This window comes from Phragmites australis, chromosome 1 (genome assembly GCF_958298935.1).
Source record: "Phragmites australis chromosome 1, lpPhrAust1.1, whole genome shotgun sequence".
Taxonomy (NCBI): Eukaryota; Viridiplantae; Streptophyta; class Magnoliopsida; order Poales; family Poaceae; genus Phragmites; species Phragmites australis.
The window spans coordinates 50114032-50128625 of record NC_084921.1 but is presented as its reverse complement, the minus strand read 5'-3'; the positions used below and the strand labels follow the sequence as shown (position 1 = coordinate 50128625).

Here is a 14594-nt window from a genome sequence, read left to right as displayed (position 1 = left end):
CATGAACAGTAACAACAGTGCGTTTGAATTTCGCTTTCTCTCTTCTTCAAAATGGTGGTCTTCTGTTACTCCAAAAATTTTAATTTTTACGTGTTCCATAATCCATGTGCAACCCATTTTAATTGGATTCACCAAAAAATCCTTTTTATATTTAAAACTAAAATTCTCCAAAAAAAAAAAGACTACTTTTTATAACTTGTAACAATTGTTAGTGTCTCAAATAAATTCTCAAAAATCTAGAAAAATTCACTAATATTCTTCTTATGTGATGGACTAATTTATAAACTTATTTCTAGTCCTAGTTTATATGATGAAAAAATGAGTTCCCTTGTAATGCTTCATTTATATGCATTTTTATCATTTCATGTGATATTCTCTTTTTAATACAATTTGAATAAAAATAAATTTAAACATGCACAAAACTACAATCAAGGGGTAAGTTTACCAAAAAATCATCGTAACCAACTCAGCATCTTTCTGACGTACTCCGCGACAGACATATTTTTTTTTGTGTTTGGATAGGTTTAGAGATAAACTCGGTTTTGTATTCATACATTATTTCATATGATCAAAATCATCTGTATGAGGTGTAATCCGTTTGTAACTCTAGTTATGGTTGGGCAGCCTATATATATACATCCACGCAGCCTCGAGAGAGGTGACAATACTTTCCAATATGGCATTAGAGCATCTCCTCTAAATTTCATCGATTCCATTTTCAATTCCGTGGGTTTTCACCCGCTGACTATTTTTTCTCGGTCGCTCGCATCCTCCTGATGCGGGGCGACTTGGTTTAGACTACTCTAGATAGTTGAATTTTGTTCAAATTCAAATTGAATTAAAACAAGAATATGACATAAAATGATAAAAATACATATAAATGGAGCATTACAAAGGAACTCATTTTTTCATCATATAACCTAGGGTTAGGAATAATTTTAGAAATTAATCCATCACATAAGAAGAATGTTAGTGAATTTTTCTAGATTTTTGAGAATTTATTTGAGGCACTAACCATTGTTATAAGTTATAAATGTAGTTTTTTTTTTGGAAAATTTTAGTTTTAAATATACAAAGGATTTTTCGGTGAATCCAATTAAAATAGTTTGCACATGGATTATGGAACACGTAAAAAAAATTAAAATTTCTGGAGTAACAGAAGACCACCGTTTTGAAGAAGAGAGAAAATGAAATTCAAACGCACTGCTGTTACTGTTTATGCGCGACACTGTTCATGACCGGGCCAATACTGTAGCCCATTTTCGACACAGGTGCGCAGAATACGGTGCTACAGTGGCATATTATGCACACCGTATACCGAATATGGTATTTTCGGTGTACGGTGTACCGAAAGTCAATTTTCGGTAAACGATGTGCCGAATATGAATGTTAAAATTGTAAATACGATGATATGTTGTCTATTTCAAAAAATACGGTCGTATATATTATCTAATTTTGTATTTTTGCCCTTAAAGTCCAGAGTCCTCATGGAGCAATGAAATCATGGAGGTTTCTTCTTTTCTTATGTTTCTGGAGCTAGAGGACACATTGTTGGAACTAAGTACACACAAAAGTATAAAAGCTTGATCAACAATCAATACACCAACAGTGCATTTCGTTCAATTTCATTGCAACGAAGAAGCAGCAGCAACCAGCAATATCATAGTTAGAAGCAACAACAGGTATACCATCTCATCAATTGCACAGTAGCAGCAGCAGGATCAACATACAAAATATTGTGATTCCGTGTAAACTAAAATACCATAACACTAGTAAATATTGTGTCAAAACTCATAATGCCAAGAAATTCTGGAGAGTTTTATGAGAAAACAGTATAACACAATGCTCAACAAACTCTTACAAGCCATGCGTAAATAAAAATCAGCTGACTGTTTTGAACATTTTAGTCCTTGTCTCCTCGATGCCCCCAACAAGTCAGTACACAATACAGAGTGGCAGAGTGCAGACATCAATGTCAATTCATGGGTTTCACTACGTCAATGACAAAGAACTGGCCATTTATGCGTCAAGCCCCTGACTCTGAAACCAGGCAAAGATAGCAGTCTGCGTTTTTGACTACTGAACTGTCTTGCTCACTGCACTATTCAGAGTAGATTCTTCAGCTAAGCTGACTGCAGCTGTCATGGTCTCTAGTTGTGTACAGGCTACACTCTACACTGACGCACAACCATAACCAAGAGAATCCAAACATGAGGAACTCGAACGAGGCACAGTGAAACCAAAAACTTCCTCCCATCTTTGTCTTGCCCTTGGTGATTCTATCCCAACCTCGCTGTGTTTCCACTGTGACCAGCCTTGAAACCTTACAGATGATTCAGTGCTGGCAGTCTTCTATGCAAGGTAAAGGATCCTAGGGGCGTCCGAACAGCTCTTCGAGCTCTACCATGGCTGCACTGCGATCTGCGCACAGCACATTGCAGGTGCCGCAAAGAGCGTTTTGAAGGTGTAAAAACAAGAGCAATAATTGGATCGCTAACCATCTCAGTGCTCTTCTGTATCTATTTATCTGAAATTCACGTAGCATATAATGTGGCTTGCAGAAACATTAAACACGGAAATGGACTTGTGTGTCTGCCCACCATCAGATACACAGTGGCGATACAGCTACAATAGGATTAAGGTTACGAGCTCTTTTACTAAAACATGGAAGCATGATACAGCATACTTCAAATTGCTTCTGTCTGTTTTCTATTTGATAGAATGGGAATTCATGAATTGCAGGGTTCGTTATTTCTTGCCCCAAGATTCAACCCCAGTGCCTTGCACAATATAGTAATTATGGGGGTTATCTCAAGAAACACACTGACAGCAGCCTGGCTGCCAATACTAGCTTTCTTTGATCCTCAACACCCATGGAATTCACGTCACAAATTCAACCCATGGTGCAAAAAAAAAAAAAAGACGCAACTTTCATTACCATTTCAGTGCTTAGCCAAGCAGCACCAGATTCTAGAGAGTTTAATTAATAAGAAAACAGTATAACACAATGTTTAACAAACTCTTACAAGCCACGCGTAAATAAAAATCCGTTGACTGCTTTGAATATTTTAGTCCTTGTCTCCTCAATGGCCACAACAAGTCAGTATACAATACAGAGTGCAGACATCCATGTCAATTAGCAGTCATGGATTTTACTATGTCATTGACAAAGAACTGGCCATTTTATGCAGACAAAGACAGTAGCCTGCGTTTTTTTACTACCGACTCTCTTGTTCACTGCATTATTCAGAGTTGATTCTTCAGCTAAGCTGGCTGCAGCTGTCATGGTCTCTAATTGTGTACAGGCTACACTCTACACTAACGCATAACCATAACCAAGAGAATTCAAACATGAGGAACTTGAACGAGGCACAGTGAAACCAAAAACTTCCTCCCATCTTTGTCCTGCCCTTGGTGATTCTATCCTAATCTCGCTGTGCTTGCACTGTAACCAGCCTTGAAACCATAGAGATGCTTCAGTGCTGGCAGTCTTCTATGCAACGTGCAGGGTCCTAGGGGCGTCTGAACAGCTCCTCCAGCTCTGGACTTTTGTGTCTGCCCACCATCAGGCATCCAGTGGCGATACAGCTACAATAAGATTAAGGTTACGAGTACTTTTACTAAAACATGGAAGCATGATACTGCATGCTTCAAATTGCTTGTCTGTTTTCTATTTGATAGAATGGGAATTCATGAATTGCAGGTTTCGTTATTTCTTGCCCCAAGATTCAATCCCAGTGTCTTGCACAATACAGTAATTATGGGGTTTGTCTCAAGAAACATGCTGACAGCAGCCTGGCTGCCAATACCAGCCTGCCTTGGTCCCCAACCAACATATCCGATGGAATTCATGCCACAAATTCAACCCATGGTGGAAAAAAGACGCAACTTTCATTACCATTTCAGTGCTTACTGCTTAACCAAGCAGCACCAACTTTATCCTTTTTTCTCCTTTCATTGTTTTGCTAAATTGAAACCCCACAAGGCCATGACAGCAGCACCCGGCACAGTACAGAATGTTCACATCTGTCGTTAGTGTAACGGGCCAGGCTATAACATCCTGGACATTTGGCAAGACAGGTTTCTCAAAAATAAAGCAATCAAGCAGGGTAGGTTGAAATCTTTGGCGGTCTTGTTTTTAATTTTGACCTAGTGGGAAAATTATTACATGATTTGGATAGAAAAGAGTTTAGACACAAAGATAAGGAAAAGTGGAAAGTAGGAAGCAAGTCCTCACACATACAATGCTACCTTTTCTATGAACATATACTGTAAATTCATTCCTCTGACATAGCTGGGAAGTGGTAACAAGCATTACTATTTTTACTTTTTGTAGTCCAATCTAGTGAGAAATCATGAAGTTCGATTAAGGTATAATCTCTTTTTCTTCGACCACTTCAACACCTAGCCGTTGCTTTCTTTCAAAATATTCAGAATCTCAGAAATAGACCTGACATGTGTAAAAGGAGGTATCAACTGTATTCTCGGCCATTTGTGGTTGATTTGATCCAGTAACTACTTTATCCTTCTTAAACTGGACAACAAAACTTGACACTTATTCAATCATAACACAAACTACCCCACACATTCTTCCACTTAGCTTGTTCTGTTTTCATAATTTAGTGGGAAAACTTGTATTATCAATGACCTGAAGTAGCGCTAAGGTGAAGTATTGTAGCCAACTAGATAAGCACACCAGCCGAGAACAAACTTCTTGACTTTTGAGTCTATCGTTCAACAGAAATATGTAGTAGGTCCTAAATTATGAATTGATGAATGCCTTCCTTTCGGTCCATTTGTGTTCATTGGATTGGAATCTTGAAGGCATCAAAGAAACTAAAGCTTCCAAACATAACTTTCATATATGTGTAAAATAAAATAATTGAGCCTGAATAACCCAATTGACTGAAGTAAAATTATGAAACATGATACAATCCAGATAAATCCACTGTTATAATACACATGAACAAGCTATTCCTCTATAATTGATCTCCACATCCTAAGGTAACAGCTTCGCTAGAATTCAAAGAGGAATCAGGATGTAGAGGGGTTACATGAACTAATGACCACTATAAGAAAAGACATTCAAAGCTGAAGAAAAAAAACATCCATTATTGATAATTTGTACCAATGTCCTCCACACCCCTATCATACCAGTGTACACAAACTGACACCTCTTGCAAACAAAATTTGGGCTTAACTAAAAAACTCAAGCTCCACAATCGCAATTCAAAGTACTACAGAACTTACACCACGAAATTTCTAGATTAAAATCGATCCAATAAACAAAAGACCAAGCCACCCTGGAATCCACAATTACTGGATAAAAGAAAAGAGAACCTACATATCTATTGCAGTAAATTAATACAGAAGCACAAGCACCCATGAAGCACGGTTCATCTTAAGCCAACCGAATATTCCAATATCGGCAACTTAACTGCTCAAATCAAGAGTTTACAAGTAATATGTAATAGAACAGACAAGTTTTACAGGTGCAGCCAAAATAAACATCCAATCATCAATAACGTACATAGCAACCAGACATACAAATCCAATCACTGAAATCTACCGAAGGCTACTGGCCAGTGCAAATGGCACGGTTCAGTCGAGGAATCCAGTCTGCCGCCAGACAGCATTGCGTACCTGACGAAGGTCCCGCCCCTTGAGCGTGCGCCCGGCTCCCTCCAGCATCGAGAACGTCGTCATCGGCGACTCCCGCGCACGAGCGCGCGCCACCATCTCGTGCGGCGGCAGCATCTCTTCGTCGTCCTCATCCTCCGCTTCATCCATCATCGCCACCACCGCCGGCTTCCGCAGCCGCGCCGCAGGGACGTTGACTGGCGCAGACTGCGGCATATGCGGCGCCGGCGCCGGGCGGGGCACGGCGGGGATCATGCGAGGAGGGGCCGCAGCCGGGGAGGAGGTCGAGGAAGACGACGCCGACGAAGAGGATAGAGGCGGCGAACGGCGGCGCTCAGGGAGAGCGTCAAGGATGCCCTCCGGCGGGCGCCGGAGGCGGGGGAGGGGTCTAGGGTTTCCGGTGCGGATGGATGAGAGGATGAGCGGGCGTCGCGCCGGCTGCGGAGGCTCGGGCGAGCCGGATCCCGCGGCGAAGAGGTCGTCCTCGTCGAGCTCGAAGGCCGCGGAGGCGGTCTGGTCGCCGGCGGCCGCGGAGGGGAGGAAGGAGCCGATGAAGCGCTCGGAGCTGAGGGAGCTCTTGTGGCGCGTGCGGTCCATGGCTGAGCTGAGCGAGTGCCGTCGGGTGTGAGGGTGGGGTAGACGTCACGTCGCTGGTGGGAGGTGGCGAGCCGGCGGCGAGCGCGCAGGTCATCGGCGCGTATTAAATGGGAGGCGTGCCAATGCGGACATGGGATCCACGAGTCAGTAGCGGAGCCCATTGGGATTGTATACGGGGAGATTGTGGACAACTTAAGGTATAAGTCACGATCAATAATCTATGTTATTGAAAAAAATTTCAGTACATAATAAACTATGCGAAGGTATGGAGGACAAAACAGAAAGCTATTGAGATGAGATCAGAATATATGAAGATTCATATCACAATCTACCTCGTCAATTAGCCATAATTTGTGGAAGGAACCCAGTCAGCTACTATGATATCAAGTATTATCACTCGATTGATGCGGAGTACAGCGGGAAATGAGCATTGCAGCGTGCTTTCTTTGTATTCGCTGCAACCATCAAAGCATTTCGGTACTGTCGACCCATCACTTGCCTGAATGGAACATTCCTGACTGGAAAGTACAAAGGACAGATATTGTCTTCAATTGGGGGTCGACGGTAACAACCAAGTCTTGCCACTGGGGTTTGCTTTCGTGAAAAGTGAGAATAGGGACAGCTGGTATTAGTTTCTTAAGCGGATACCAATACACATGGAATCTGTGTCCATCATCAATGTCACAACTTTCACATTCTTTAAGATGGAATCCAATACCCCTGCACCCTCTGAGCCCTTCCACTCACTCCTTTCTTCAAGAGAGAATCCAATGCTCCTGCGTTCCCCCACCATAAATAGCCGAACCTCCATACGTTGATGCACCACTCATTTCTCAGATCTCTCAAGTGCAATGTCTTCCTCAGCTCCACCAAGCCCACCAAAGAAACATCGGGAGATTTTCATCCCTCGAGGTATCGAATCAACGATGTGCTTCTGTGGTGACCGTTGCAGGCTCTACAAGCCTCGACATAGAATATATGAGTATTCACTGGTATAGCAACAAATATCAGCCACATCTTTGCCGATTTCGCACCCTATTTTACTAACCGCTCATCTTGTTCTATTTGTTCAGTCCCCTCCATCGCTCTGTGATTTTATTCAATGGCTCGACAATGAGCAAAATGAGGAACATAAGTAGTGGGTCAACATGAATATGAGGTGGAGAAGGGAAGCTTAGGCACGTCGGGAGTATGAGCAACAGCAAGAGGAACTTTGCCTAAAGCGGCAGGAAAAAGAGCGCATAAGAAAGGAGGTGCACGACCATACTGTGGCTTAGGCTTGGGAGGCTGAGAGGGCAAAGAAGCGGGAGAGAGCCCGCCGTGCTAAGACGACATGTCTCGATGCCCTCCGAAAGGAAAAATATCCTAAATGCACTCAATAGAGAGTATCTAAGACTATCTCCAATCATTTTCCCTTCATTTCGTTCCCTTCCCGATTCCCTTCTCTGTTCTCATTCCCTTTATTTCCTCTCATCTCCAACAGCTTCCCTTCGAGGGGAATCGCGAAGGGAACGGAGAGAGAATCCCGTACTGAAAGGAATGACCCTGGGAATCCCGTCGTGAAGGGAACCGTGAAGGAAAACCGTTGGGAGCGCTGAAGGGAACGGGAATCCCTTCACGACGGGAATCTGTCCGTGAAGGGACTCCCTTGGGCTTAGTCTAATGTAATCTGACATATTTCCAGTCCCTAAGGCATGTTATGATTAGGAGCGACGTACTAATAAGTAGGTCTTTGTGCGAATCGTACATGCCACATTCTTTTCCTCATCGTGTCATCATGTTTACAGTCTCATGTAATATTTTCCACCATATGTTTAATCTTATGTTTGTCACCATTCGCAACCTCATACCCGTGTAATATGTTGTGAGTGCTTCACATATATAATTTGTTCACAAATACTGATTTTTTATTCTCCGAAAATTACGTAACCTACTCCAAATTCTCGCTTCCTCAGTATACCGTTTTCACTACTCCTCAACCTTTTTAATTCCAAATTTTGTAAATTCCCTATTTTAAATTTTGACGAAAAACACAAAATTTTGCAACTTTCAACAAAAAATATGTCATTACCGCCCCCTCAGAGGACGGCTAGGCTGCTAACCGCCCTCGCAGACCCTACCCGCCCCTTGAGAAGGCGGTTAGCACCCTTGCCGCCTTCTGAGGGGGCTGTTAGACCACCCACCCTCCCAAGAGACGGTAAACAGGCCTAACCGCTCTTTCAGTGGACTGCAGGCGTCTAATTTTATAATTTTTTTCAAAAAATCTATTTATTTAAATTTTTAATAAAAAATATAAAAATAAAAAAAAACTCCGCGAATTAGCGTTTCCCTGGCTTTTGTTGAAGAAGCGGGGCAAGAGGAATAGAGGATCTTAGCCCGCGGTTTGAGATTCGTGTAGTTTTTATACGGCTCCGATCCTAGATCAGACCACACTTGGGCCAGTCCTAAACGCGGGCTCAGGCCAGGCTAAGCACAGGCTAGGCCCACTTGGCAGCCTGGACTCATCCAGGCGTGTAATCATGTGCGATTGGTTGTTCGAGAAGATTAGGTGAGATATGAGCATGTGTTTATTGGTAAAAAAAAATCAAAATTTTGTTTTGTAGTATGATATAATGGTTTCATTTTTTTAGTTGAATGTAAAAATGATTCGGGTGAGCTTACATAAAATTTTATAGGACTCGTTTGTCATATATTTAGTTATTCATCAAAATATAATACTGCAAGATTTTATTTTGTTAATTTAATTACAATAAATATAATAGTACAATCAGACCTAAATCAGATAAATAGTTTAAAAGATAATATTATTTAAAATATGCTTAAAAATATATTTACTTTAACCAATTAAAATTAAATCACAGCTCATTTAAAATATATATAGAATCGTCCAACAATTTTTTTTACTTTCAGTGCCCCCTTATCTATACATACCTTTGAATCAAACGTTATGGGTGAGTTTGGTTATAGGATATTCTGGATGGATACGATCGTTCAGTTTTCGGAGCCAAAAGCGCCCATGAAAAATCCAAGCGTAAAAGAAAAAAAAAATCCTTTTCCTTTTCTTCCCAAGTCGTCCTGTTCTTCCCGCAGCTTCGCCGTCCCGCACCACGGAGAGGAGGCTTCGCCGCGAAGCTCGCCATGATCTCGCCGGTAACCACTGGACCTGCCCTTAATTGGAGCATCAGGACAATACGAAGGAGGTCGCCTTATGGCATGAAGAAGATGGTTGTGGGTTTGAGTTTGTGAAAAATGTATATTCATGTTTCAGTAAGAAACCAAAACAGTAGTGATTTGATAAACTTCCATTCAAGCAGCTGAACAATTAGTGTGCGGAACGACGTGGCAATCATATAACCTACCAATGTTTCTTGTACCAACATGTGGCTCTTGGACTGTGTGGCTTATTGAGTTGTCCTCCGACAATTGTTTTAGTTCCATATTCTCTCTTAGTCTCTTATTTGTTTTTGGCTTGCATGCTATATAGTAGCTATATCATATTGACCTATTGTTTTCAGAAGATACATTGTTTTTGGCTATAATATGATTTCTCTGCTGTTGATTTGCCAATTCGGTAACGTTTGTTTCTATAGACCAACCTGCCTAAATTCGAGGGACCAGAGAAAATTGTTATTCGATGCTATAGTGATTTTGAATGGTTGCATGATCAACTTGCTGAGAAATACAAAGGCATTTTTATTCCTCCCCTTCCAGAGAAGAATGCTGTTGGTGAAATAGCAGATTATAACTCTTAACAAACTTTTCTCATAATCTCTTTATGACAGAAAAAGTATCTGGATTCTGGATTGGTGGACTATAGTGCCAATACTTTGTGTGTCTTGCTTACCGGGTTGTTGTTATTTTGCTTTACCCTTAGAGAAATTCCGGTTTAGCAAAGAGTTCATTGAATTGCGGCGTCAAGCTCTAGACTTGTTCACTAACAGAATGGCTTCACACCCTGAACTCAAGCAAAGTGAAGACTTGAAGACATTTTTGCAGGCAGATGAAGAGGTAAATTATTCTGATGTGCAGCAGTAGAATGCTAAATTGTTCCTTGTTGCTTTTGGATTCATATGATTTGATTATATTCTAGTTATGTTTCTTTTCATAATCATGTGGTTCTTGAAATATGTGTATTATATAATTTTTGGCATTTGATCTTATGAATGAAGTATTTTGGAACGATTTGCATATATGTCCTTAGAGTAGCTGTTAATAGACAAGTTACTCTTAGGTGAATCAATCATTTTACTTGATTTCATTCTTAATTTGCAATCAGAACCAGATAAAGTAATGTCACTGCATGATTGATAAGAGTTTGCCATATACATCAGTTGTGAATGTCCGATCATTTGAGTTTGTTATGTGAATTCAACTACAGACTTCACTATAGTCTTTTGCAACCTTGTACCTCACAGGGTTGATCCTCCCTTGATAGTTGTCTTAGAACTTTCTATATCCATGAGGACCATGACTCTATGCCTTACATATCTCTTATCTTTTAACCGAATTATTATTGTTTGTTTTGATGCTTTCCTCTTGCTCATGTTGTTGTTTGTTTTGAGTATGCTTGAAGCAGAGAATGGATACAGCAAGGTCTTATGAGACTGGTATATTTAAGAAGCCTACAGATTTCATACAGATGTTTAAGGTACTGTCTCTCAAGTATCCAGTAAGACATTCTTGCTACTTGCTGAACAATATTTTATTTTATTATGAAGAACATCATGACCCTCCTCAATGTTGGCATTGTATTTTCTGGTTAATAATCGCTGGTATTTTATAGGATGTACAGTCAAAAGTCAGTGATGTTGTTCTTGGAAAAGAAAAGCCTGTGGAGGAATCTACTCCTGAATACAAGAAGCTTAAAAATTACATATTTGAGCTAGAAAATCATTTAGCAGAGGCCCAGAAACAGGCATTCTGTCTTGTGAAAAGACATAAAGGTATATATAATTTCGTTTAAGGTGCTGCCGAGAAGCCCAACATAGGCAACAATATCTCAACTTCCTTTCTTAGTTATGCAATTTTGTTTATTGAATAGTAAGATCAATTACACAGTCCTGATTTTCATTTATTAGAACTTGGGCAATGTTTGGCGAACTTCGGGAAGGCGGTTAAACTTTTGGGTGCTTGTGAAGGAGATTTGATGGAAAAGGTGTTTTCTGAAGTTGGATCTAAGTCTGAGATGTTGTTGATAAAGCTGTAGAGAGAGGTAATCATGAAACTCTTACATGTTTCTGCTTGGCACGAGGTTCCATATGTAACAATTTATTTTCTATGTTTCTTTAACTTAATGACATGGACACGCTTTTTACTATAGGCAGACCATCATCTCTTTAACTTCAAAGAACATTTGAAAGATTATGTGTGTGCTGGGCGATCAATAAAAGTGAGCATCACTCTCTTGGCATCAATACGCAAATGGAGGATCGATTATAATGTTGAAGAAATGTTAACAGTAAACTAAATTGAGGCTCATGACTTTATTCTCACATTTATAACAGGCAACTATGGTGGATCGAGCCAATGCTTTCAGGCAGCACTTTGATTTGGATCAGGAGAGGAAGTATAAAGAGCTTAACCTGTATGTGTTGCATATTGCATTTACCTATTTCCTGCTCAGCAACAAAGTATTAATTAATCAGGAAAATTATTTTGATCCAGTGACTTCACCTATCAAATTCAAGATTCTCATGATTAAATAAGAAATGCCTATCTATAAGTACAACATACTACTACTACCTTAAAATGTTATAGTTCTATTCTTGCTGTAGTGAAAAGTTGAAGTTCATGAACCCTGAGAAAGGTTGCCGAAGCAGAGATGGAGTTCAGAGAGGCAAGTTCATTCGTTTTGAGGAACTCCTGCTGTGAATGAACAACTGTTTTGACTAGTGTCTTGTTGTGCGTACAGTTGAAAGCAGGCAGCGAGGAGGCCACAAAGAGGTTTGAACACATAGTTAGAGTAATGAATGAAGAGCTTGCTCGTTTCCAGGAGCAGAAAACTGCTGATATTGGACTCGCATTCCATGAATTTGCCAAAGGTCAGGCTAAGCTAGCCAAAGATATTGCTGATGCATGGCGCAGCGTCCTCCCAAAGCTTGAAGCTTGTTCCACATCATAAATGTGATGTGTTGCCTCATGATGTTTGAGATAGTGGTTGGCACTTGGCTAGTTTTAGGCTGTTTTTTCCTGGCCTATTTTGACACTGAATCCTGTATAGTTGATGTTTGGAAATGATCTAGTTGTTAGATTCAGTCGACATCATTTATTGCTGCATGAGTGTGTATAACCATCTTCTTTTCTTTGACCAATTGACCTAGCTACTGTCGAGACCGGTATAAGAAAACTTATTAATCTTATCTATGTGATGAGCTCAAGAATCAATTTTAACACATAGTAATTTTATCGATGATAATAATTATAATATTTCTACCTTAATCGACAAATCATCTTATAAAAGATCTCCAAAAGTTGAAGAACAAAAACACTGCAGTGAATCTTAAACATAGTCTTCATCTTCATTGATAACTCTATAGGAGAATAATTGATGTAGAACATCTTTCTAGAATACATCCTTCATGAAGTCTTCTAATTCCTTTTCAATTGAGTATTGGGTTATAGCAAGTGTGAGCATATATCCTACTTAGCAAATTGTGAAGGAAATAGTGTGCGTATGAAGGCTTTAACAAGAATATAGCTAAATAACTCTTTTTGCATAAAATAGTATTTAAGTAAATCAATTTGAAAAATAATAATAATTAAGTGAATAACAAATCACCTCAAGATTATATCCATCTTGATCTAACTAACTGATCACCTCAACCAAAGTTTTAACCACCAAGGTTGAACAATAAACACCTCGAGCATAGCTCCCATCACCAAAGTTAAACTATAGATAACATACCTCAATCATGATTCCCACCATCGTGACTGACCCACATCTCAACTATAGTTCTCACCGTCACAGTTGATCACACTAACTAAACCATCAAGTTATAATTATGGTACATTTTCTATGCTGCTCGTGACCGTGAGCATGGCCAATATTCAGTTTTAACTCTGCAGAGGTTGTATATTACCCACAAGTCGTGATTTCATCACCCGTAAGTAGGTGACTAAGTCTCTATTTTGCTCATGTTGATCAGGCACACTGCACACTACCTAAGATGTGCGGTCAAAAGATCACTACAAACCTTTACAATATCCCTCTCAGCACATGTGTACCCGCTAAGGTTTCACTGTTGCGTGATTCCACCTCAACAACAAAAGCTCCCTCTTGAGCCTTTCGGATCCCAATGCATCGTCCATTCACCGCTCTTCTGTCTGGTCTATATTATACTGAGAGTAAGCAAATTACATAGCCAAGTTCATCCCATATTAGGCTTATAGTTGTATTGTAAACATGTAAAGATCACCCAATGAATCGGTCATTAGATTTGAGCAAGACTACCGCTTTTCCAACCATACATCTCAACATACCACTTGCTCAAATCCCTATACCATGCTGCTACAAAAATTATTTCATCATATTTTATCATTGGTACATAGGACCATTATCAAATTTGTGGAATAATTATCATGATTATCATCCCATAGCAAAGGTAAGCGTCATCTACCCTTCCATAACCCAAAATTATACTAAGGCGATAAGGATGATAAGGGAAGACTATGATAAAACCTAACACTTGAGATTCCCAACATATTATTAGGATGCATGTTTGTAAAACAAAATATTTGTAAACTGGGATCAAAATGATCAAGAATATAACTTTCCTTCACTTGACTTAGTTGGGTCTTCAGCGAAATCTTGGCCTTAAAATCCTTTTAGCTCATCTAGAACGTTGGCATCTATAATCAAAGAGTCAACACATAAACACTATGATCCAAAAAGAACCAAATATCACACAGCAAACATCATCACATACAAGATCACGCTTTTTCGGATAATCCAGCGAAATTACATGTCAAAACGGAGCTACGGTTAACAAGTTATGATTTTCTAAAGATAAAAACATGAATAAAAAGATTAACTACAGTTGAAATTATGTTGCCATGAATTTTCTATTACTTTTTTAAAGTCATCTATGATTTTCTGGGATTTTCTAGAATTTTTCTAAAATTTTATTTGCATTTACTTTAATTATTAAGCTTTATAAAAACATTAAGCACAATTAAAAACATAGCAAAAACATCATTAAACATTACTAAAACTATTTCGGAGTTTATCCTACTTATAAAATTATTTTTATTCTATTTTTAAACCATAGGAAAAACATTAAACAAAATTAACAAATATTTATTTGAATTTTAAAACCATAACAGAATTAAATAAACCTATAAACATTATTAATATTATT

At 39.4% G+C, this 14594-nt stretch overlaps 1 protein-coding gene and 1 pseudogene across 1 annotated transcript; one reads left to right on the top strand and one right to left on the bottom strand.

Moving 5' to 3' along the window:
* Positions 1-5401: 5401 nt before the first annotated feature.
* LOC133925052 (protein S40-7-like) lies at positions 5402-6398 on the bottom strand. Its single transcript, XM_062370871.1, has one exon. It carries the CDS (start codon positions 6235-6237, stop codon positions 5602-5604), a length of 636 nt encoding a protein of 211 aa, XP_062226855.1. The 5' UTR covers positions 6238-6398; the 3' UTR covers positions 5402-5601.
* Positions 6399-9375: 2977 nt separating this feature from the next.
* LOC133885802 (sorting nexin 1-like) lies at positions 9376-12358 on the top strand (annotated as a pseudogene).
* Positions 12359-14594: the final 2236 nt, after the last annotated feature.

Coding starts and splice junctions, on each gene's coding strand:
- LOC133925052 (XM_062370871.1), bottom strand. CDS start 6,237: ATGGACCGCACGCGCCACAAGAGCTCCCTCAGCTCCGAGCGCTTCATC.